The sequence below is a fragment of the Cryptotermes secundus genome, unplaced genomic scaffold, assembly GCF_002891405.2.
Source record: "Cryptotermes secundus unplaced genomic scaffold, Csec_1.0 scaffold2106, whole genome shotgun sequence".
NCBI classification, from domain to species: domain Eukaryota; kingdom Metazoa; phylum Arthropoda; class Insecta; order Blattodea; family Kalotermitidae; genus Cryptotermes; species Cryptotermes secundus.
The window spans coordinates 16,535-43,184 of record NW_019731248.1 but is presented as its reverse complement, the minus strand read 5'-3'; the positions used below and the strand labels follow the sequence as shown (position 1 = coordinate 43,184).

Below are 26,650 nucleotides of genomic sequence, written 5' to 3'. Positions count from 1 at the left end.
CTTAAACGGACCCTTTATTAAACGGAAATATTTTCAGGTCCCTTGACTTTGGGGCTGAAAAAGATGTTAAATAACCTGGATTAAACGGAAACTGTCTAACGCGGACAACGGAAATCAAAATAAGCCTTTATACGGAAAATTTCCAGTCTTCCGGAATGCATCGTTTAGAATAATTTTAGGCATACTATACATTCTACAGAATTTTGTTTTCCCTAACTCTTTAAAATAAGCTTCTAACGGTACTGCACTACCTGCACTGAGATTCAGCAGAATTGTTTTCCCCTTCTGGAAATTGTATTCAGTAAGGACTCTAGGGACGGTCATGGTAGCCGAGCGGTCTAAGACATGCACTGTCTTCGCTCGCTCGGAAGCCGGGATCGTGAGTTCGAATCTCACTCAGGGCATGGATGTTTGTGTGAGGTTTTCTGTGTTTGTCTACAGGTAGAGGCCTTGCGACGAGTTGATCACTCGCCCAAGGAGTCCTACCGTATGTGTAAGATCTAGAAAAACCGAAGTCAACGGCGTTCATGGAGATAGGCCTAGGCCCACTGGGGCTGTAGTGCCAAGGGGGGGGGAGATAGGTCTACAGTTTTACTTCAGTCTAGCAGCTGCCATCATGGCTACAAAGACGAGAGTTGTGCTTGATCTTAACACAAGATTAAAAGAGATTCATGTGAGTGAGCGAGATAAAATTGTCTGTTAAGCAGATCACGAAGATGTTTAACGTCGGTAAAACTCAAGTGTATGAGAGTCCAAAGAAGAAAACGGAAATTTTGAAGCGGTGGGAAATTTGTGCTAATGGAAAAATAAAAAGAGAACTTAAGAAAACTGCAAACGAAGACGTTAATGAAATAGTGTGGGAGTGGTCTGTCAGTGTGAGGGTGAAAAATCACCCGTCGTCGGGTCCTATGGTACAGGAATATTCTAAAAAAGTCGCTGAAAAACTGGGGAAGACTGAATTCAAAGCATCTAACGGATGGTTGGAGAGTTTTCGCAAAAGACATCAGATAGTTTTTAATGAACTTTGTGGTGAATCAAGTGATGTAAATAGTGAGACCATTGAGGAATGGGAAGCTAAACTGCCATCCATAATCGAGGGATATGAACTTGAAAGCATAGCGAACGGTAATGAGACTGGACTGTTCTTCCTAGCGCTTCCGAATAAATCGCTATGTCTGAGAGCTGAAAAATGTTTGGGAGGAAAACTGTGCAAAGAAAGATTGACTTTTTCTATGTGGTTTTATGTCAGGTGAAATGGATAAAACCTTAGTGATTGGCAAGGCAGCAAAGCCACGATGCTTCCGAAACATGGACATACAGAAACTTCCCGATGAGTGGAGATCCAACAAAAAGGCATGGATAACGTCACAGATCATGGAGGAATGGCTAACGGCCTTCAATGGTTCATAGAATGAAAATGCAAAACCGGCATGTTTTGTTGTTCTTGGATAACGCAACATGCCGCCCCCATATCGAACTTTCCAACGTGCGACTTGCTTGGTTCCCTCCAAACACCACTAGTGTTCCTCAACCAATGGATCAGGGCATCATTCGGAATGTTAAGGTTCACTATCATAAATTATTAATGCGATCTTTGCTCGTCAATTTAGATTCTACATCATCCGCCTCTGAACTTGCAAGAACTGTCTCGGTTCTAGATGCGGTTATTTGGATAAGTCAAGCAGTAAACAAGTTGTTACCAGAAACTGTGACAAAGTGTTTCGAAAAAGCAGGATTTTCTACGGTAGAAGTTACTCCTAGTGTAGAAAATGAGAACGACCAGAAGGACTTACAACATTGCATGAATGAAGCTGCTTTCGGTAACTGCAATGCTGAGGGCTACATCAACATAGACAAAGATGTGCAAACAGAACCAGACACAATGGATATCGATGTATTAGTTGAGAATTTTCGAGAAAATTTAAAAGGAAGAGAGGAGGAGGAGGAAGAGGAATTTTCTAATAGTTTTTCACATTTTCCTTTGATTTATGCGAAGCCTTTTTAGCGGCAGATATTCCGATGTGGAAACTAACCAATCCTACTCTGAGAAACTTCATAGAGAAGTATACACAGTGCAAAGTGCCGGATGAATCTACTGTGCGCAAAAATTACGTGAAGCAGTGTTACGATCTTACAACTGAAAGCATTAGCGATAAGATTCAAGATAATTTTGTGTGGGTTATCAATCGACGAAACACAAGATTGTGAATGACGGTTTATTGCAAATTGTATAGTTGGATCCCTTAATAAAAATGAACAATCTACCCCATATCTTCTTGCGGTAGAGCAATTTCTGAATTTTTTATCAATTCCATGAATTTACTATGGCCGAATGGCATTCAGTGTGAGCTCTTCGTGACTGATGCAGGAAGTTATATGATGAAAGCCGGTACCGCTCTAAAGTTATATTTCCAAATACGACACATTTGACTTGCCTTGCCCATGGGTTGCACCGTGTTGCAGAAACAATTCGTGCAAATCTTCCGCTTGTTGACAAGTTGGTGTAAGCGCCATACAGAAAAGAAGCCTTTAAGCAGTAGCACAGAGCGTTCCACTTCCGCCAGAACCAATTTTAACGCGCTGGGGCACATGGCTGTGTGCAGCGAGTTATTATACCGAACATTTAGAAACAGTTAGGAATGTCGTGAATACATTTGATCCCAAAAGTGCAGCACAAATTCAAATTGCCCACGATGTACTAAAAACGCAGAACTAGAAACTAATCTTTCCTATATATCTGCTCACTTCTCTCATCTTCCATCCGCCATTTCCTCACTGGAGCCAAGCAATAGCAATACTACTTTGTATCAGTCGTTAAGTGTTCAAAACCACTGTTTCCAAATTGAATTCGGTTCCTGGAAGAGTTGGTGAATTAGCATAGGAAAAAGTATACAGCATTCTTTCAAAAGATCCAGGCTATGAACAAATTTGTGAAACTGAAGAAAATTTAGCCGGTAAACGTACTGAACTGCCAAGTAAAAAATCACTAACAGTGGAGCAAATAGCGGCTTTTGTACATGCGCCCCCTAAGTTCCTGTGAGGTGGAAAGTTTTTCCCGCTATAAGGACATCTTACGAGACAACAGGAGCCGACTAACTGCAGAAAACGTAAAACATTTAGTAATTGTGAACTGCAACAGAAGAGAAGTTGGAAGTTCGCAGAGCTAAATGTGAGTACCACTGGGTTTTTTTTTAAATTTGTAATGAAATATGTTGGCTTTGTTGCATGATTTGTATTTAAGTATAGCTCTTTATTGCAAGCGAATCATTCAGTGATTACATAAAATGAACTTAAATATTGATTTGTTGGTCTTAAAACAATGTAAAATAAATTTTAATATTTGGTATAAATTTTTATGTGCATATTTCGGAAGTTTTTCATGCATACATATTTAATGGATTATTAGGGCATAAAAATCCGGTCCCTAGTCATGAGTCATGACAGTGTATTCACACTGACTCCATGTTCGGGGCGAGGCAGTTTCCTTAGAAACGCTGATATCCACTTACCAGATCATACGGTGTCTTTACTTTCGCTGCTCATTTACGGGAGCTTTTCAGTAGCGAGACTATACCGCGTCGGCTGCCACAACAGATGAATGAAGAATTTCGAAGGGCTTGATCTAGGAACAATCCCGGCATTTGCAAAGTGGGACCGAGGAAAATCATGAAAGAAATCAGTATAGCCCATGTGTCAGTGGAGATTTAAGTCAAATACAAGCCTTGGGCGTTACTGCTACCGTTACAAGGTGTCATAACACAGAAAACCATGACATGAACAACATAAATCTCGATTTCCTAATAGAATCCGCCTTGTCAGATTGTTCTAATACTCATACAATTCAGGCAAAAAACGATTTCAATTAAACTTGGTATTAGTAGTTGGTAACGTTAAATCAGATTACATTTTGCCACTTTAGCAACATTTCTCTCAGAGACAGGGATAAAAAACATATATATTTATGAACTGTCCAAAACATACCTGACGGTTCGCCATCAAATTCTGACGTACGTACGTGTCGTTACGTCATCGCTGGAAAGCTACTAGATCCCAATTTCAACGATCGATTAACACAAAAATCGCAAGAGCAATATTCTATTAAATACACGTGGCTTTTCTTCCATAAGGACGTCTACTCATGGTATGACGTACTAAGATATTTTAAAAAGTCAATAAATAGACCCCTTATATTACAACATATTCCAAAGAATATTAGGACGATAAACGATTTTCAGAAGCATGTTTGCCCTTGCACCCCCAAACCATTTAATTTCGAATACTGTTTTTTTTTCTGAACATCCACGTAATGATAATTTGCCCGCTCACTGATGCAACACAAATTTTAAAAGTGACCCTCTTCGATTCCACACGCTTTTTAGATGTCAGTACCAAGCTATCTATAAAAAGACACACATAGTGAGGAGACAACGAAGAAAACAGATTGGGGTGCGTGGATTTTTCTACAGACATCTGCAGTGGGATGGTCCATCTCTGGCTTCGGGAAAGGGATGCTTGGGGCGTTATGCGGAGTATGGGAAAGAGCTTGTCGGGGCTGAAGGTGCTAAGGAAGGGGTAGGGTGGTGCCCATGGCATGATACTACGCACACTCAAAATCGGTATCCATCGATTGCAATCTCCACGCTCCCCCTTCCCATACAGCCACTCAAACGGACATGCGCACTGTTAACATTTTGTTGACAAAAATAATACACGCTCTGCTACGTACACCGGGACAGCAGACCAACCCTGTAAATTTTACTACGTTAGTAACAGATCAATGAGCTTACGGAACACGGGTCACGGGAATACACAACTCAAATGGCATACTGTATAAAACGAGCAAGCTGTATCCCTTGCAAAAGCCTTCGTTCCCTTTGTTGCGCAAAAATAATCTGAAACAATTCCATTAGGATAAAAACACTAATATCCCATTTTTCCATAAACTAATAAGGACGTAGCGGCTACGTATTCGACAGGAGCTCAGGACGCCTCTGTTCGTACTAGGATTTCAGAACAGATGTATCTCGCTCAACTTGTGACGGTACTGTAGCATGGATAAACATGAAAAACTCCGTGGCTTTTAGTCCGCATGCGAACTATACCGACCGAGAGACCGCCACTTGTCGGCGAAGTTAGTGCCAACTTTTGCGGATGGAGGGTGTCACGTGGTCAGCGCAACGGATTCTCAAGGCCGTTAATCTCGGTTTTCTAGATCGGAGCCGCTACTTTTCCATTCAAGTAGCTCCTCAATTATCCTCATGGGGCTGAGTGGACCCGTTCCAGACAAACTACTTCTCAGGAAATCTGGCAGCGCTGGTAACCGAACCCGGGACCTCTGGATCTGTAGCCAGGAACTCTGACCACTAGACGACAGAGGTGGCCTCTTTCAAAAACCTCTGAAACATCGAAGAACCACATATAGCGTAAAAATGTTGGTTCTTCAGTTTATGGAACACACATCTTCCTAGTTCGGCTTCAGCTTATACAAGCTGTATACAACTATATTTTACGTACGAACGTAATTCAAACCAAGTATAACGCGGGGATGTGGCAGGGCATGAATTCCGTATGTAGGTAAATCACAGATGTTGGTGATGGATCTACGGGCACTTTCACACCTGTCGACAAAGTCTGTTCTACCTCAGCAAAAAAACTGTGTATGCCCAGACATCAGCAAAAAATTAAACACATAAAGCCCAGAAATTAAACTCCAAGACCTGTCCAACAAAAAAAAATCCACAAAAAAGACAAATTCCTTTTAGAAACAAAAGGTATTCTTTATCAGCCAATTTGTGAAAAAGAGACTGTGTAAAAGTTTAAATGAAGGTCTCACACTAGAACGACCTGTACATACTGTCCAGTTTAAACAGAACAGATACAAGTCCCTTGTATACGTGGCAATGAATATTTGGGTTGCACAAAAGGCTGGAATTGTTTTGATTACGAGTGTAACGATTAGCTTCTCAAAAGCTACTCTGCTCCATGGACTTGTTCAGTCATTGTAACAAACATGATATGTATACAGTTGCCGTCTTATAGTGCACTCGATTTCACCTGTTACTTCACGACATGTTTTGGCAACATAGTGCCATCATCAGGTGCCCTAATTACGCTAATCTACTTCATTGCTTGCCTTTATAAAATTATTTAAAATGTATTTAAAGAGTGCGTATATGTCAACTATAATAAATTTACACACACTAAAACTTGTTAAGATTATTCATCTTATGTGTCATAATTAAAACTTGTGTGTGGTTCTTCCACTATGGGGGTCGTTTTTCTTATATTCTGTGTAAACCGTGTCTTGTGATGTGTATTCCCTTCTTAGCTGCGAGTGTAATTATGACACATAAGATGAATAATCTTAACAAGTTTTAGTGTGTGTAAATTTATTATAGTTGACATATACGCACTTTTTAAATGATTTTATAAAGGCAAGCAATGAAATAGATTAGCGTAATTAGGGCACCTGATGATGGCACTATGTTGCCGAAACATGTCGTGAAGTAACAGGTGAAATTGAGTGCACTACAAGACGGCAACTGTATACATATCATGGATGAAAATCAGTGCAACAGGACGCTAAAACACAACATTGTAACAAATATAAATATGAATGTGAAGTGGTTAGTTTTAAACAAATTACAATACACAGTCAAAGTTTGAAGCATTATAATAACACAATATTGTAACATCAATGAATCCCATAGATTTATATTTTCAGTCACTAAAAAAAAAGTGGCTCCACAACTTTGTGGCACTCTGTCACTGCATGAACAGTAACACTTTAAAAGTGGTAATTAGAAAAGTACATATGTGATTTTTGGTAACTACTTTCTATGTGACGAAAAGCAAAATGCATACAATGAGTCACGATGATTACGGTCTTCTTGAACGTGACACCGTGTAGTTTGGTGAACAGATATCATTTCATTTTCGCTCACCTATTCTGCAGATGGAGGATGCAGGTTCCACCGAAACAATTACACCTATCTAACAAACTACAAAGCGTCACATTCCAGAAGATTGTACTCTCATCATTCATCAAGGTATGGCCCTCAAATCTTACAATATATAAATGCCAGTGAACACTGTAAATTGTCCAATGTCACAAAATAAGACATGAACTGTGTGCCCTAGACAGCTCTACAGTACAGCAACGCGCACTTTCGTCCACAGCATTATGCTGAAAGTCCATGTATAACATCATGAAACAATGCAAGGAATGCACTCACCAAAAAATGGGGTGGTCAAAATGAGACATGTGAGCCAGACAGAGCTTCCAACAAAATTAACGATGAACTACAAGGTTCATATATTGTCAATAACAGTACAGCCATGTCAGATTTTACTTTCTAATAATATAGGAAAATACGCAATTGCAATTAATAGTCACAGACTAACTAGGAATGAGGCCTTACAAATGCAAGTTCTGCACTTTCCAGCACACATACACATGTAGGGTTCACTCCACATTCAGTTCAATGCATATTTTCAACAGAGGATACCACAGATACCACACCGCAGTTCAGGTTATGCTTACATCTTCCGGTACACTTACAATAATGTATACCAGTGACTATCTTCCTCAAGGAACCCATGCAGTCTCTTCAAAATGTTTCACTTAACCCCTGGGTAAATGGCTATTACTGTCACTATAACCACTCCCTCATATACCTTCATGGTGTAGTGCTTAGTTAAGCAGATGGACAACTTTACACTACCCTGGCTAAATGCAATTTGTCCATCCCTGGCCCCGACTCCTTTACTTTGATTGGTTATTTAACGACACTGTCAGTATAGAGTGTTGAACAGTAGAAATTCTGAAGTAGTTATGTCCCAACTGGGGCGCTTTCTCTGCATTTGGACTCAGCACACCCTACATCCCAGTTGAGATTAGAACCTATCACATCCCAAATACAAGTATTCTGAGACAAACATGCTCAGTGACTTGCCATGCCAATTACAAAAATAAACAATACAGCTCAATGTTAACATTTATGTTTATACAAGGGAGCTAAACAAGGAAATATGCCTTCTTCAGAGCACATACTAACAGGCAAAACTGTATGAGGATTCCTTTCACCAGAAGTGGTCTGCGCTAACATGGACGCTGCTATACCTAAAGCATAACACAGGTAACTGTGGGGGGGGGGCGACTAAATGGGAATGTATTTATAAACTCATTGACATAAGAAGCTATCCACTTTCTGAAGTTACTGTACATCTTGTATCAGTCACGTTAAATGATTTTTTACCTTCCATTTCCCAAAGATCTACAGAGGTGAAATTTACACTAACACCATCTGCCGCTGGCTTTCAAAACCCTAATAAATTTTGTACTATCAAAAATTGTTTACAGTTACAATAAGGGGCTTCTTTCAAGCAATATGCTATATAATACACAAAGAGATTCTTGTATGAATAAAAGTTTATTTTAACAAGTTAATTCCACACATTTTGGCCATACTCAAGTAATCTTAAAATGTAAATGGTATCTCCCACCAGATCTAGGCACCTTCCTTCACAAAGCTGGCAGGAAACTTAAGAGCCACCACTGAATTGGGAATTATTTACGAATGTGTAAAATTATATACAGCAATATTTAAAAATTACACATTTAAAAGTAACATATGCGGACTAACTTTTATATCAATAGGACTTTAGTCCAATCACTTCTTAGCCTGTGAGTTTAAATGTGTCTCGAGACTAACATTTTACATCAGCAAGCAACCCTGTGGGAATAAAATCCGGTGTCCATAATGACAATTCCCATTATATTAAAAGAGAATCTAGAAACTTTAAATTGATGATATTATGATTTACATCACCAGGTTCACAAAAGCCCGCCACTGGTCCCTACTGTGATCCAATGTATCCATTCCATACTACTTCCCAAAGATCCATTTCAATATTATCCTCCCACCTACATCTAGGTCTTCCTACTGGTTTACCCACCACATTCATGTATGCATTCCATCTCTCCCCATGTGTGCTACATGCATTGCCCACTTCATCCTACTTGACTTGATCCTCATTATGGACTTTTCTTCAAGCTCTTACTTCACCCTTCTTTGGTCAAAATAGTCTCCTCAGCAACCTCTTCTGAAACGCTACCAGTTACAACTTAATGGGTAGTCAAACTCGTTCCTTCTTGTAACAGTTGCAACTTGAACTTGGAAGTGTTTAAGGATTATCATTTAAAGACAGTCAGTACTGAGACTATATAGCATCACTGACTGGAGTGATCAATAATGTGCAGAACTTATAGAAGGAACACAGACAGGGCAAACTGAAATAATTGGGGGGGGGGGAACTTGATAAAGTGCCACTTTGCCCACCACAAATCCCACATGATCTGACCTGGCACTGAACCCAGACAGCCACGGTGAAGTCAGCAACAAACCACTTGAGCTCTGACATGGCCTCCATCCCTTGCTCTCATATTACTGTTTAATACATCACTTTCATGCCACTGTGCAGAGCAGATCAGAGCAATTCTAAACAGCTCTATGACCAAGAACTCAATATACATACTTCATCTATTATGTGAAAGTGTGTGCATGACTGTTAGTTATACAAACCATTATGTCACTATTACAAAGTTAGTGCAGTATATTTTCAACATACTCCTGGTATTCTTATGCTGGTGGGAAATTTAAATATTTATAGAGAGCTTTCCAGGGGGCACGCGGTAGCACAGTTGGTTGAGGCACTATGCTACAAGCCAAAGGCCATGGGTTCAAATCCCATGTCACTGGATTGTTTTCAATTGACCTAATCCTTCCAGCCCAATATGGCCCTGGGGTTGACTCAGCCTCTAACAGAAATGCGTACCAGGAATTAATTAAATAATTTTCCTAATGAGTAAAGCACATCCAGCACATAAGGCTGACAACCTTACCGCCATCTTTGAGCCGATTGTCTAGATAATATGGGATCCTCAATGTCTCACAACCCTATGGGCCTTCACGACCTATTACAGGAATAATTTATTTTTTTTTTTTTACTTTTATAGAGAACTTTCCTAGTGTAAAGTTGCCTACACAAGGTATGATGTGCCCTGGTTCCTGCAGCATAGGGAATTACAAGCATTCAGCAGCACTTACACTGTCGCCTCCCCATTAATACGCCATTCTCAAAATTTTAGAAGATGAATGCCTTTCAGTGTCATGTGGTATATGTGAAAAGCTCTACAAACCTACCTGATAACCATACTCCATAAGACAGCAAACATCAAAATTAGTGAAACTGTTTGGACACAGAAATTACAGATAGGACAAGTGACGGTTATCTTTACAACTGCCACTCAGCAGGTCAATCCTTATCATCACACCAAGACTGAAATAGTAGTTTTGGAACTCTTTCAAATGGTAAATACGATGAAGTGGGTATACACGATTAAGCATCACAAAACTGGATAAATACAAACTTCTGTTTGCTCTATGTCCTAACATTCAACAGACATCCCCTGAGGTCATTTTTAACAATTCTCTGATTACAGGACCAGGTACTAGGTATATAAAAGTAGCATAACTTTCAAAACCCAAGTGTAGCTAGTAACAGGCACATATGGGAAGCATGTTTTCCTTGAAGACCTATTTGTACAGCGAAACCAGGCAAGTCAATGGACCACACAGTAATTGTGATGGCTTTTGGGAAGGTAAAGTGTATGCAGTGGTGCCTCAAAAATTCGAGTTTCTCTTTGTTATAATTCACCTGCACTGTGAATAAAGAAGTAATTGCAATGTATGACTGCCACCTCCCCTTCACAGAACTGAAGTTAGAGTACTTCTCTCCCATGTGTCTTGTAGCACGTTACTGCTGGGCAGAGAACAGTCTCCACAACAGTGAAAAAAACAACACTTGTAATAATACAGAAGATTAGTGACATTACATCACAGAAATGTAATACCTAACTCCTCTATAATCTGTCACATTCAGCCAAGATTGTAGTTAGCTGCCAAATCTGTTAACAGGTCTACATGAGGTTGTGGGAAGGATGTTCAGATATCATCTGACCTTTGTAATTCACACAGCCTGTTACTATTTGGTAACACTATAATGTAGGTTCCATGATAAATAACAGCCAACAGGTTACCACAGTAACCAAGAAGTCCAAGTGTTTCTGGAACAGATCGTCATCATTACTCTCCTCCTCCTCCTCCATGTGCCAGAGCAGTGCAGTCAGTTCAGTGATAGACTTTTGGCCTGACAGTTGAGGAATTATCAGCTACAGTGGCTGGTCTATGCAAGAAGGCTGCCATGTCAGCTACGACAATCAACCTAAGGATAATCTACCATTCCTCTATTTCTGCATTTAAATTAAATCTGAAGAGTATTATATTCTGAAATGTAACACTATGCAGTCTAACACAAGTCTGTCAAGCAAAATTAAATTTGAGTCAAGGTCTCAATATGACCACTTTCAATACACGATACAAGCCAGAGTCCACAATAAAAGAGAATATAATATTTTACGCAACTTGTTCAGAAAAGCTCGCTGCACCATTTTGCAATGTTGCATGAGCATCTCTCGACAGATGAAATACAGATGGATCAATTTATGAAATCAGAGAGTAAAAGGGCATTTGGAAGGTCTCACAGAGCAATTGTGAAAACACTGTTCAGTTACTGACAATTTTTATAACTGGATGCACCATCTCTTTCATGTGGATTTTCTGATTCCTCACCTGGCACAAAAAGGACAAGAAGCCTTCTGGACCTTTCTACTGATGACAACTAACAGGTACCCTGGTTCTCTCAGGGCAAAATTACATGAAAACATGGCCAAAAGTGCATTGAAAATATTGATTCCTTTCCTCAGAACTCACATGTGCAAATCCATTATATTTCACTATTCCATTTAACTGGCAGCACCCAGCACAGATTCAAAGAGCTGAAAAAGCCCACATTTTTCTGAGTGGCACTATCAGTTCCTTCATTCGTCTACAGGCTGGTAAAGGGCACTTGTATTTTCTCCTGAGCCTTGCATCCTGGTTCCACATGGGTTTAGTAGACAATAGTTGTGCTATTTCACAGCCTGGCAACATCTCAGTTATCCTACATCACCAAACTACATGTTTGTACCTCTCTAATGACACAGTCCACTGCAGTGTGTTAGAGTACAGTGCCTGGATTATTTTACTGTTTCATCATTTCACACCAGGGCTGTGGCAAGTGTAACAAGTTAATGAAACAGTATGTATCAGATTTTCGACAATCTAAAACATACGAAAGCTGCAAGACAAGGTGCTGAAATTCTACTCTGCCACCCAACCAAGCAAGGCCATTACTGAATGAGCTGTGCTACAGACACCTAAGCTGGAACAAACATGACATAGTGCTGTAGTACTAGTTTATGATTATGAATATGAACATTTCTGTAACCATGCTAACAGAAAAGGCTCAAAAAGCTGTATGCAAAAACAAAGCTTATGGAGGAGTGTGCCTTTCCTAAAGACTGGCTAGGCAGGTTCAAGATTCAACACAGACTAAGAAAGCCACTCACAGCTCGTCAACAGAAATCATCTGACCAGGAAGCAGCAAAGGAATGTATAAATACGTTTGAAGAAACACTGCAACTTGAGCAGATGTACAATGTTGATAAAACAAGTTTATTGGTGCACTGCTTGCCTAACAAGTCCATAGTAAGTGGTCATGAAAAAGTCATACAGGGCTCAAAGTTAAATGAGGGGTAACTCTTGGTGTAATACTGTGCAAATGTCAAAGGCACTCATGGTTTTCCCACACTTTCCCATCCTCAGTAAAAGACCACTTCCACAACAATAGTAAACCTGAAGACAGCAAGTGCATTTTGTCATTTGATAATTCCAACACACCACAATGAACTTGAACCGCAATCGTGAAATATTTTTTATTACATTGTGACAGCTCTTATACAACCTATGGACCAAGGAGTCATACAATATATGAAGCAAGATTTCATTTGCAAGCTTGTTAATCACAGGCACAATTAAAGTCTCAAGCCACTAACACTATCAGAGACTGAGATTTTAATGTTGTCTGAAAGTGGAATTCCAGCGAAGCAAAAACCTTGTTGTGTCAAGCCTGAAGGAAACAGTGGCCAGCTGTAATGACTACCAAGGATTCTTTGGACAAAGAAGGCAAGGAGGATTTAATGTTACCAACAAAGACATGGTTCATGAAATGGTTCTGACAGTTACAGAACTCTCCCTCTTAACCCCAAATGAGAACTGAGTCAGGTAGATGTGGAAGAGTGGACTGAAGCAGATAAATGGACTGATGTGTCACTCACCATGACCTAATTACTGATTCACCAGATGTCCAAGAAAGCTCATAAGCCACATACATATTCACCAGTCATATATGTGGCAGTGGAAGTGAGAAAACCATTGGGGAGTGGAAGCAGGACACCCTACAGCATTCATGATAGTATTGGATGATAACATGTGAAGTACAGAGGAGAAAAAACTAAGTTTAACGTTCTGTTATTACCATGGCCCAGATTTTGATGACCTGAAAATATTTAAAAAATGACTGAAAAAATCCAACAAAATGACCTAAAATATGACCCAAAAATGTAATATGCAGGGCCCAGATTTTGATGACCTGAAAATATTAAAAAAATGACCTATAAAATGACCAAAAAAATCCTGAAAAATGACCTAAAGGAGAAAAGAAAGAACACTTCACTTCCATGTTATTCACGTTTCAGAAAACATATGAAGAAAAATTCCCTAAAATGGCCAAAAATGACAAGAAATACCCTTAAAAGTCCAAAAATTTACCAAAAATGAAAAAATGAGCTTAAACCTAAAAATGTCAAAAAATGACAAAAATTACATGTAAAATTTACATTTCTGTAACCAGCAGCTCATATATATATCTTTAAGAGCATCGCATAGGATAGAAGGAAAAAAAGATGACATGTCATCAGAATCTGGGCCCTGGTTTATAACCAATGAAGTCCTGAGTTTGTATTACTTTCTAGACATTATCCATCATCCATCTACGATGTATCGCATCTTCTACTGTACTTCCATTATGTCTTCTTTCTATACAAAAACTTAATTCCTGTTATTCTTATGTGTTTGCCACTGGCAGGATCCTCTGTGCTACCTCAGTACATACAAAGGTTCAACATTTTTCTGGTTCCATGACATCTGTACAAAGAGGCAGCTATTAGCATAATTGTGGAAATATGACACAGGAAGGTTCTTCCAGCTGCCCATTTTGAATTCTTACCTAACTTTTATCTCCTGTTACAGTAAAAACTGGATATATATCTTAAAAAAGAAAGAGGGCAACCTCTGAGCCATTTCACCAGACTTTGTCACTTTTGCACACAAACATACATGTAAACCTGTACTTTCATATCTACATTAAGATGTATACAGGGTGTCCCAGGAGGAATGGACCAAACTTCGGGAGGGTGTTCCTTATGTTAAAGTATGCCGATATAACCCAAAACACCTATGTCCAAAGTTGAACGGTTACGGAGATAATGGCCAGAGAAGCGTCAAACTTTGACCGGCGTTGCACACTTGTTGATTACAAAATACATATTAAAACTGGCAGGAATATGTGGATTCTGTAATGTTAATAATGTACGTAACATAAAACTAACTTGTGAGTGACAGAAAGCCATAAAATTGAAGTACAAAATACTCGCTCGCCATGTCATAATTGTCCTTAGGGTTTCCAAGCACTATACATGACACATGAATGGCAAGCGCTGACATAACGTGCTGACTGCGCGTTCTGATAAAGCCAACTACATAAGCACGGCTAGGGTGAATCACGGCACTCAAGGACAAACAAAGATAAGGCCTCTCAGCTGATAGGTATAATCCGTGGACCCGCTAGAAGACCACACTTTTCTCGGGCCATTATCTCCGTAACCGTTCAACTTTGGACATAGGTGTTTTGGGTTATATCGGCATACTTTAACATAAGGAACACCCTCCCAAAGTTTGGTCCATTCCTCCTGGGACACCCTGTATAAGAAAAAGAAAGACGCACAATGTGCAAGAAGCAGCACACAACTTCACATTAACCTTCCACCCACTCAATAATCACCATTTCTCCTCAGCCAGACACAGTCACCAAGCCTTCAAACTTTCTACGTAACAGATGACTTGATCACACACAAATAGTTATGGCTTAAATATGTTATTACCATCAGTTACCACATCCTATCCTATTCGCAATATCCTGTTATGGGTCAGGATCACCTATGAATCATTAACTCACATGCTCAAGCCAACTGCCATCTGTTTCGGTTCAACTATTAGATCTTACAAGTGAAAATTAACTAACAATATTATAATACTGACCTCGTAACTTTTGTACATACAAACAAAAAATAATTTGTGTAATTCTGAATCTATCATGGCCTGTTTCATCCCTGCAGGGATCAACAAGAAGCACATAGCATGCACTTGCCTTTAAGTATTGCATTTCAACTTGAGAATTTGTCACAGAAGCTGCAAACACTCAGTCTGCTGCTGACAATACCTACTTCACACAGCACAGTTCAAGTTCTCCACAGAGAATTTGTCACAGAAGCAGCAAACACTCAGTCTGCTGCTGACAATACCTACTTCACACAGCACAGTTCAAGTTCTCCATGAACTGCAAATATACAGGGTTATTGAAAAACAATGAACCGATTTCATGACGCATTGCTTCAGTTCTCAAGCATCGTCATGGAACGAGTCAGTGACCATTTGAAAGAGGAGTTGAATGGCTGCCACAGGGGCACTGAAGTCATGTCATTCTTCTGTCAACGTTCAGTTGTTCGTTTACCTTCGGAATGGCGAGTCCTCAGCAAAAGGCGTTCTGCGTTCTTGAGTTCGCGAAAACAAATTCGGTTTTCACGGTGCAGCGTGCTTTTTGAAGGTGATTCGGCATTGATCTACCCTGTCCTAAGAACATTCGACGGTGGTTTCGACAGTTTCAAGAGAGTGGGTGTCTGTGTAAAGGAAAAAGTCCAGGACAACTGCGAGTCTCGGAGGAACAAGTGGTGAGAATCCATGCTGCGTTTGAGAGGAGCCTGCGGAAGTCAACAAATCGAGCTAGCCGTGAGCTTGCGATCCCTCAATCCACTGTCTGGCATGTGCTAACAGTACGTCTACATTTGAAACCACACAGACTGCAGCTCGTTCAGCCACTTACTAATGATGACAAAAGGAAGCGGATGGAATTTTGCAATTCGATGCTGGAGATGATGGAAGACGAAACCTTCATTTCACGTTTAATTTTTGGTGATGAAGCAACTTTCACTTGAGCGGTACAGTCAATCGTCACACTGTGGGTTTTCGGGGAACAGAGCACCCACATGAAACAGTTGAGCACGAAAGACATTACCCTAAGGTGAACGTCTTCTGTGCTGTGTCTCAGGACAAGGTTTATGGTCCCTTTTTCTTTGAAGGAAACACCATTACAGGAGAAACCTATCTCGATATGCTCCAAAACTGGCTCTTAACTTCACTGCAAGCAGATTCGCATGGCTTAATTTTTCAACAAGATGGATCACCGCCCCATTGGCTCCTGAGCTTTTTTAAACGAAAAAGTGCCCAAGCGATGGATTGGTCAGAAGGGGGCCAAAGACCTTGCTCTTTGTGCTTGGCCTGTGAGATCCCCAGACCTCACCGCGTGTGATTTCTTCTTGTGGGGATATGTAAAAGATCACGTTTATGTTCCACCGCTACCTACTAACCTCGATGACCTTAAACATCGAATAACAACAGCGATTAACTCAGTGCATCATGATATGCTAATATGCGCCTGGGACGAATTCTCTTATTGCATTGATGTTGCCCGTGCTGCAGGTGGCGGCCACATTGAACACTTGTAAGAAGTTGATTGTGAGTAGAATACTTGTGACTTGGCTGGAGTTTTGTATTATTTTCCTTTAATACAATATTGCATAATAAAATCGGTTCATTCTTTTTAAATAACCCTGTACTTCATCCCAGAATGTAACCAAATACATCAACATGCAAATAGGATACTTCCCCCATAGCTACAAACATTCAAACCTTCATTGTGTAATACAAGTTTGTATCCAAGATTCTTTTCATTCCTATCAACAATTATCATGAAACTACAGCAAAAGATTAGTTACGTATTGTCCATTGTCCATTTATTTTCCATATATATCCCTACAAGTTAAAAAACCAGGTTGTGGAAATTCGTAAGGTAAGGGTATTGGCCATACCCTTACGAGTTTTGGATCACTTCCGTTCCAATACAAGCAACTAATATACAATTATACATAACTCGACAGTTATCCCATTCTAATTAAGGCCACAACTTATGAGACATCAACGTTAACCTGAAGATCAATACTAACAGTACAAAAAATTAAGAAAAACAGTACCAAAACCAGCATCAATATTTACACTTTAAGTAATATCTTCGTGTAGGCCAAAATCTACTGTATATTAAAAACTCAAGTGCCTAATATTTTCCTTAACATATTGGAATACGGGGAAATTTGGTTAATTTTTAACCTCTCCCAGCAAGGATCAAAGACTCGTAAACAAACGAAGGTCGACCAACATCACGTGAAATAGAATACAAAACACACACTCCAAGCGAAACTGCTTCCCTACGACCTACACGATTCTATGAGGCTTGCCATTTGTCGTGAATATAGAAACTAAACCGCATTTAACACGCAAATACAAACTGATGCAATTTCTCAGCCGGTAATTTGACAAAATGGCGATTCTGCAGAGGGCACTCCTTCAATGCGTCACACTAAAAACGACCATTGCCCAGTTTTCTTTTTCACAGCCACTCGATCATTTCCAATTACATGAAATAAATACAATTATTCTATCATGAATTTCTGTCTTTTACTTACGATTTATAAAAATAACCTTGTAGGAACTAAGCCCTTGGAACTACGGTCACAATTATCTACACACTATATTACTCTCCCAATCCCCGACAGAATCTTCGCCTCGAAAAAGGGGGCTACACTAGCGGAATTAGATGTACTAAACTAGTCAGTACATTTTCAGAAACAATAATATTTGCAAAATAATTCCATTACATATAAATGATTCGTTATAAAAATTAAATGAAATTTAAATTTCTGTTTAACTTATACTTAATGATGAGACGAATCATTGAATAACTGAATATGTAAGTGGGTTTCAACATGTCTAATGCCAGATACGTTCAGAAAACAGTACTGATCGATCAATGACGTCAGGTTAATATGACCCACGGAAGATTAAGGAATGGGTGTATATTTAGAACCGGGTGGGTGCTAAATTCAGTTATAAAAATGCAGTTGTAAACACGTGAAAATAAAATTCCCAATTGCATTTCAACAAGCTTTCTCACCAGAAATCACAATCACACATTTCGAACGATTTTATGAGGGTGTGCGAGTGGTTTGTCACACAAATGTGTTAGCAACCCTGTGAGGACTATGACGGGAGGATTCCAAAGAAATTCCCCTATATTTTGTGAGGACTGTGATTGAGGAGCGTTCCAAGGATATCTCCCGTTATTTCCTGCTATCACTTGTACTCGTATCTCTCTTTTCTTTGTATGAGACCACGGCCGTCATAGGTTATTTTTAGTGCTGGACATTCTGTACATGATAGAATTATGATGAACGGATTAGTTTACCTGAGCCTAGTGATCCGTGGTCTGGGGAATGCTGGATCGTGCTGGCTGTCTTTCGGGTCTTGCATGTGGTGCGGTGTATATGATTAAATTAAAACACGAAGAATATTGTAAAGCGTTAAATTAAACTCGATGCCGAAGTCAAAGCGTGACAAGAAAAGTATGTAATGTAAGACGTATGCAAAATATTTGTCATTATAATGTTAACTGGGGTACACTTAACCTCTGCTTACTGTAATATTGCCGTTAATTGATATTGTTTTATTTCAGTATCATTAACAAAAACAAAGAAGAAAGGTCTGGTTTTTAAACAACAGTTAGTTGATGAAATTCGAAAATGCGTAGAAGACTACAGGAGAATCTTTGTATTTTCTGTTCAGAACATGAGGAACTCAAAATTGAAAGACCTCCGTACTGAATGGAAACATAGTAGGTATGCATTTCAAATTGTTTATGTTTTATCTCAGTTACAGATCCCTGTGACTGTTTTGGAGTGTAAATTTGGTTGCAGGGTACTAAGCGAATACTTGAAACCAAGTTGCAGGAAATAGTATGATGCAGTCAAAAATTGGACCATGAGCTTCATAATTTGTATTCACTAAATAATATTGGGGCACGCGGTATTGTGGTTGGTTGAGGTACTATGCTACAAGCAATAAGGTCTCGGGTTCGAGTCTGGATGAGGTTTTTTTTCTTTTCAATTTATCTAATCCTTCCAATCACTGGCCCTGGTGTCGACTCGGCCTCTAACAGAAATGAGTACCAGAAATATTCCTGTGGGGTAAAGGGTGCCCGGTGCGTAAGGCTGACAAGTTTACTGCCATATATGAACCGATGGTCTAGAGAAAACGTGAGAGCCTCAACATCTCATAGCCCTATGGGCTGTCACAGCCTGTTACAGGGATAGCTGTACTAAATAATATTAGGGTGATCAAATTGTGGAAGATAAAATGGGCGTGACATGTATGCTGTATGGAGATATGATAATTTGTGTGAACTTTAATTAGACAGCTGAATGGAAAATACTTTTTGGGCACATATTCATAGCAGAATGATAATACCCGAAATAGTACTTAATAAGTGAGATATGTGGGTGAACACTGGGTTCAGTTCTCTCAGGATGGGTTCCAGTCACAGATTCTTGTGGCTAATAATGTGGCTTTGAGTTCCATGAAGGTGGGCCATTCTTGTCCATCTGAGTGGCTGTGATCTTCTCAGTACAGTTAGTTATATTTGGTGAAACGTGAACTTTTTAGTTAACTTATGGTTCAATTTCTTTGCAGATTTTTCTTTGGTAAAAACAAAGTTATGGCCCTAGGTCTTGGTAAGACAAAGGAAACAGAAGGTCAGAATAAACTGCATAAATTGACAAAGCATCTGGTTGGTCAGTGTGGTTTACTCTTCACAAATAAGAAACGTGACGAAGTTCTTGAGTAAGTATTGAATTGTTATTAATAAGTGTGAGATTATGTGGCAATTATATTGAACCACAAATTTTAAATTGAAAGTATACTTTCTAGAAGACATGATCTGGGGAATTTTTACTTTTGAGTCAATTCTGAAGGTTTGTAATGATGGTGTATTGCACTTTTGATTACTATATGTCTGAATTTCTTCCAGAGTGTAATATTTTAGACTGTTGTGCTTTTTAGTATTGTGTATGTTGAGATACCAGGCTCCCATGTCAGCAGTAGACTACACATAGAAATGCACATGTCATTCTCCTACAACTGCTTGTACTTGCTGGGAATGCACACTAGTATAAAGCCTATGGAAAGCTGTTAAGCATAAACTTTATTGAGAACATTTCTGTGCACAAGCAGCATTTGTTGTGTATGAAAGCAAACCTTGTTTGAAGTACGTAACCTCAGTAAAGCAATTTGTAATACACTTTAAAACCACATATGTAAAGTTCATGATCTACGTAAGTACCAAGAGACTAAACTGACTGAGAATGAACAGAAAGTGTTGGAAGACTTGTTCAGGCATGGAAAAGCAGAAGAGGATCACTTCTAGCATGTGGTAAGTCTGTGTTGGCTGTTCACAGTGATCAGTTTTGAAGTTCTGTGTAAGTAGTTACTGACATGGGAGTCAGTGCTGCATGTAGGGAAAAATCTTTCACTGTAGCTTCTACGGTAGTGTAGTGAACTGATGCTGAGCTTTTGATATTCACATGCAGAGAGGCTGCAGATTCATAATGCATTCTTTTAAAGCCCTGTGTGTAAAGAGTATATAGCAGCAAACTCTAAAATTATGCTTTGTAATATGAACACTGGGCAGTTGCTATTCTTATCCCCTGCCACTTGCTTACAATACCCTCACCCCCTTCCAAATGACTATTGCCCCTCTTCTTCCCACATATCCAAATAACTAAATGTTCCTTTTCAGGGCAAATGGTTTACTTTATTCATGTCTCCTGTTGGTTTGTTCTGAGCTGTGTACAGGGAATGGGTCTGCTTCCATCCTCTCTCTCTCTCTCTGGGTACCTTATATCCTACATGCAGTTTGCACAGTTTTCTGCCTGATTCTTGCTTGGTGGTGTACTCTTCAGCCTCAAAGGTGGACGTAGTAGTCCCTCTGAAATGGACTTCCACAAGCTGTAACACAGTATTACATCCAAGAGGATAGCCATCACTGCAGGACCATCAGATTGAACAATATTTGACATTCTTAAATTGGTTCATGTTTTAGCTGGTTTAATAACTACAGTGAAAATGACTTTGCCAGAGCTGGAAATCTTGCTACGGAAACAGTGACGCTACCACCTGGCCCCCTTCTGCAATTCCCTCATTCTATAGAACCACATCTTCGTCAGCTCGGAATGCCCACAAGTCTGCAGAGAGGTGTGGTTACACTGCTTTCAGAATTTACTGTCTGCAAGGCTGATAAAGCACTTAAACCAGAGCAGGCCAGGATACTGGTAAGATAAACACATTACATTGGTTTCAGTTTCATTGTGCCTAACGCAGTTCATTTTCTGTGTAGGAACATTACTTCTCTCCTGCTGTGATTAATGTAAATGTCATGAAGTCAGTACGCAGTGAATTTCATACTTCACATTTTAATGTTGCTCTGTAATCCTTACAGAAATTGCTTGGACATGAAATGGCAGAGTTCAAAATTACAATGAAATGTATGTGGTCAAAGGATGGGAAGTTTAAGAAGTTTAGAAGCAAACTGAAGAAAACGCCAAAATCTCAGGGATCTCAGGAAGTGGTGGTTGATGTCGATATGAAAGACGGAGATGAAATTGTAGGCACTAGTGGTTGAGGTTTACATTGAAAGTGACAGGAAGTGGTGATGTTACTTGAATATCTCAACCCTTCAACGGCACAGGACATTTAATTCCTACTCACTCCTTGGGATAGAGAATATTTAAACATTTAAAACAGCAAATGCAACATTTCACTTAAAGTGTAATAAATTTTGGAAAAACTGGGTGTTTGTTTTTTAATTTTCACAATACATTCAGAAATGTGTATAGAATTGTTGTATTGATATGCACTGCTTTAAAATTATTTTTTGGCACAGTAAGCCTATAAAAATTAGGAATTATAGTATCGTATCATCTTAGAAATTCAGCTGGGTGTATTGTGAAAACATGCGTCACACCAGTACACAGTTTTTGACACAACATGTTGTTTCTCTGGTCTTGAGTTCTTTGCTGTTGGTACAATCTTGGTTATAAAAGTTATTTCTCTTAGACAGGGCACTGTTTGTATGACGATTGTCAACCCAGCACTTTGTGTTCTACAGCATTAGCATTTTTTCAGAGGCCCTCAATTAACTGAATCCTGATTGACAATTGATCTGTTCTTTTCTTTGTGTTATTCCTACATATCACATTCGGAAATCTTTTTGCCCCTTCTATTTTTGCATATTCGCCCAGTGGACATTTGTGCTTTTTTCGATTCTGTCATTTACCACATACATCCATTTTCACTCTCAAATTCCGAATCTGGTAAAACTTTTTTCTAATTCAGTTTGAAGTAAATATATCCTTCACAGGTTGCCCCTTGACTGCTAAAACCTCACTGCATGATGTGTATTTATAGAAGAAAGGGGAATTTCAATATCATTCATTTTGTGAACTGTTGTCATAACACACTTCTTAGAGTCAACATCACGTCTCAAAGTCTTAGATTCTCCAATCTAGAAGCAGCACTCGTCAGAATATGCCTCAAGAGAATCGACTTTTCATTCGATCAGCATGCAGGAACGCACACATTATCGATCTAACATATTTAGTTCATTAGAATTAGATTTATATGGTAATAAGTGTTGAAGTAGAAAATTTTTTTCAAAGCTTTCAAATGTATTACAACTACCGCAAAAAGTTCAAAGTGGGACAACAAATATACGAAATGATAACCTGAAATTTCATACCAAAATAATTACTGTACATGAAAAACAACAGTTCAAAATACGTGCTGAAACTCAGCGCTGCACTACACGTGCCAGAAGCCGCTGGCTTGCATTGTAGCGTTCACCAATGACTGTAAATAATTATAATGAAATAAAGTGGAAATAAATCAGCTTGGATATAACATCACATAGTCCATTGAAAGTCAACCCACTTTTCAGAGGAAGATATCGCCTCCATCTTTAGGGTCAAATAAGCTGAGCAGGAGGCAGGCTTCTGATTTCATGCTGGTATCTTACTTTGCTTATTTGACCCTGAAGATGGAGGCAATATGTTCCTCCCAAACGTCGATTGACTTTCAACAGAATACATGGCATTACATCCCAGAAGATAGTGCTCTTCATAACTAGCACTGTGAGAACCTGAAATCATATGGTGAGATATTTCTTTTGTAATTTTATGGTCAGTGAATATTTATGTGCTGTAATGAGATGTAAATTGTGTAGCCTAGTGAGGGCATTATAATTACTTGTAGTTAGAAGTTATAAAAGTTCAGTAAATCCAATTATCAGTCCAAACCCCATGTCTGACCCCTAACACATGACAATATTTCAGTTTTCTGTGTTGTTACACACCAGTGAACATTTAATGATACTTTAAAACACTCAGGTCCTAAGGTAAAGAAGCAAACATGGCAGGTCAGTAATAATGCAAGCATAATTTTGGGCTTGAATTTTAATGATTCTTAACAGAAATTTTCAATAAAAGCTGTTCAAAAAGAAATATATTTATACTGGGTGAAACATTTCAGGGTGAACTGTACTCAAAGATAAAATAACAGAATTTGACAAAATGACATAGGTATGAATGGAAGTTCACTAAGATCACACTTTGCTGTACAAGTCGTGCTTCATGATAAGGCCACAGGAGGTGAACAAGATCAACCATGCAACATGTTTGTGCTACAGAGCTTCAGCTCATGACACTAAAAATGCAACCATGATAATTAGATTTAATTGTTCATTCACATATACTGTCATATGTACTTGCGTTATTGTAAATTACATGATGCACACCAAAGTTGAAATGTTGAAAGAAAGAAGAATATTATTGGACCAACATAAACAACACTGCAGCACAATCACTTGAATGTTAATAAATCTGAAAATACTATCTTGGGCAGACCGGACAAAGCATGGCAACTCTGCAGGCACTGCTGGCCGTATGCTTTGTCTATCAGACTGTTTGCTCTCAGAGTACTGAAAACTATGCAGAATTCAACAGAACTAAATATCTCTCTTTTTACATTTTGTGGCTACATTTGTGAAGCAGAGTAAGAAAAAGCATGTCACATGGATGATCAAAAATTTCATTGTTACATAACATGTTTTTCAGATGTAATAAACCTAAGAGGTGTTAATAACAGATGTCTAGTTCATTAAAATGCCTAATCCCATATGATACTTAGAAATTTCTCCAGTAGGTTAGTAATTATGTTGCAGCTTCAGTGTTATGTGAAAATGACAGTTCCTGAACAAAATACATTAATAAAATTTCAAATAAATCTTAATTATTAATGCATACACTTTATGTAATGTTGGGGACTGGGTGCACAAATCACAATGAATACATCATTTTGAAATGTAACACAAACATTCACCACAAAAATACACTCTGTACTTTAAAATATACATTTTTAATGGATACAGCAATAACAGGTATATATTTAAGCAGTGTGACATTTTCCTTCTTTGAAGGGTAAAATATAAATGTACTCCATGAATTACAACAATTAGACTATACTATGAATAAAATTATTACATTTTAAATAATAAGAAAATACTTTGTAAGATTTGAGGCTTTCACGGCGGTGACTATGAAGAAAGCAGTCTTCTGAGATTTGGCACCGTGTATATGTGGTGTTAACCGACGTTTCAGAGGCGATACATTCCTCTGAAACGTCAGTTAACACCACATATACATGGTGCCAAATCCCAGAAGACTGCTTTCTTCAAGAAAATACTTGTTTTCCTCTGTTTCATTATACTTCAATCCACTGTAGTGAACTTTCAACACAAAGAAATAATTGTCCAAAATGACAGTCTGGAAATAAAGAAAGTAAATGAGGTAACTAAGTGTGAAAATTAAGAGAGAGACAGGCAGGAGAGCGGAACGCTCCTGGCACTCATTTCTGGTAATCCCAGCCATTTTCTGTAATACTTTCAGTTATTCAGTTTCAGCAGCAAATTACTGGACTCCATTAAGTTAAATGCTGTCTCCGATTACGTGGACAGTTCTTTTCATCTGTGTTGTCTCCACAGTCATCAGTCCCATCACATACAGCTGGTTTCTTAATGCAGCGGCCATTTCTGTAAAGTTGCATAATAATAGTGCAGTCAGTGGAAAAGTCCATTTTAAATCTTATTACATGGGCCTCAAATATTTTCCCTGCCATCCAGAGTGAACTATAATCTTTTCATTCAAAAGAATATATTCTCATACATTTGATACACACAAATTATACTTTTCTATCATGCTGTCCAAGTCACCCAGAAAGTGGGTTAACAGAACAATATTAAACATCACTTTATAGGTACAATTCAAAAAAGGACTCTGGAAACCACATACTGGTTGCATCTATAGGTACCAATGTCTAAATTGCTTAACTGATTTTAGTCAAACTCAGTACAGTGACCTATTCTAAAGTTTCTTTTTTTGAATTTGATTTGTTTCATTTTGATCTGTCACACTAACAATATTATAAAGAATAAAACAACTCCGTCCAGTGTGACTGTTGAAGTTTTTACTACTTCAGTTCTTAACTCCCTTTTACATGTTTCGGCCCCTACAGACCATCATCAGAGGGACATCGATACTCTTTGGAAACCACTACTACAAAGGGTGTTCTGAATGTTAAAATATATACACATACAATATTTGTAATGCACAATATATACAAAATCCAAAGTTTTCACAACTACAGCGGTTGTCTTCGTATATTAAAGTTTTTTAAAACTTTTGTTAAGTTAAAATTTATAAACCAAATAGGTTTGTGTCCCTTCTCTTATCACCTTTCTTGACGTGGGTCGAACTTGTGCTGCCTGTCTTTCTTGAAAAGGCAGTTCTGCAAATATATTATGGGTATTGTATTATTTCAGCAACCCAATTTATATATATATATTTTTTTTAAGGAGTTTGTTGCTTCGTCCTACCTTTGATATCGTCCTGTGTTAAGAATTGAATTAATAAAAACTTCAACAGTCACACTGGATGGAGTTGTTTTATCCTTTATAATTTCATTTTATTTTTTTGGTTTAGTCTAGTTCTTCATGTCCATGGCTTGTATTGTTATGTTTACGTGGTATAATTGCCATATTAGGTGCGTCCTCAGGTTACAGGCGGAGGAGATGGGCTCCAGATATAGAGGGTAGCTACAAAGATATTGAATAAGCAGTCATGGACAGCTAACAAGGGGTGGTCCTCCAGCTTGGGGGTTGGGCATCAATGTAACAACTCCTCACCATAAAAAGAAGTAAGCTTGTTACAAAACTTCACAAATGATTTTGGACTTGGGTGGATTCTATGGATAAATCACCTAAGCTAAGAAAATGGACATGAGATTTGGTACTTGGAATGTAAGAAGTCTATATAGGG

General features: G+C 38.7%; 2 protein-coding genes across 3 annotated transcripts in view; one reads left to right on the top strand and one right to left on the bottom strand.

Annotated features, from left to right (window-relative positions):
• Nucleotides 1–17,974, bottom strand: part of LOC111866661 (14-3-3 protein zeta) — an 84,981-nt gene extending 67,007 nt beyond the window's left edge. The window contains exon 1 of one of the 2 annotated variants that reach the window (XM_023855837.2): nucleotides 17,858–17,974. The gene's annotated coding sequence lies outside the window, so the exon portion shown is untranslated. The remainder of the gene's footprint in view (nucleotides 1–17,857) is intronic. The other variant, XM_023855835.2, reaches the window with a different exon arrangement.
• Nucleotides 17,975–18,539: 565 nt separating this feature from the next.
• On the top strand, nucleotides 18,540–23,057 carry LOC111866660 (mRNA turnover protein 4 homolog). The gene is made up of 5 exons (XM_023855834.2): nucleotides 18,540–18,793; nucleotides 18,904–19,066; nucleotides 19,917–20,066; nucleotides 21,325–21,553; nucleotides 21,721–23,057. Exons 1-5 carry the CDS (start codon nucleotides 18,766–18,768, stop codon nucleotides 21,901–21,903), a joined length of 753 nt encoding a protein of 250 aa, XP_023711602.1. The 5' UTR covers nucleotides 18,540–18,765; the 3' UTR covers nucleotides 21,904–23,057.
• Nucleotides 23,058–26,650: the final 3,593 nt, after the last annotated feature.

Coding starts and splice junctions, on each gene's coding strand:
- LOC111866660 (XM_023855834.2), top strand. CDS start 18,766: ATGCCGAAGTCAAAGCGTGACAAGAAAA. Junction 18,794..18,903: donor GTCAAAGCGTGACAAGAAAA/GTATGTAATGTA, acceptor GTTTTATTTCAG/TATCATTAACAAAAACAAAG. Junction 19,067..19,916: donor ACTGAATGGAAACATAGTAG/GTATGCATTTCA, acceptor ATTTCTTTGCAG/ATTTTTCTTTGGTAAAAACA.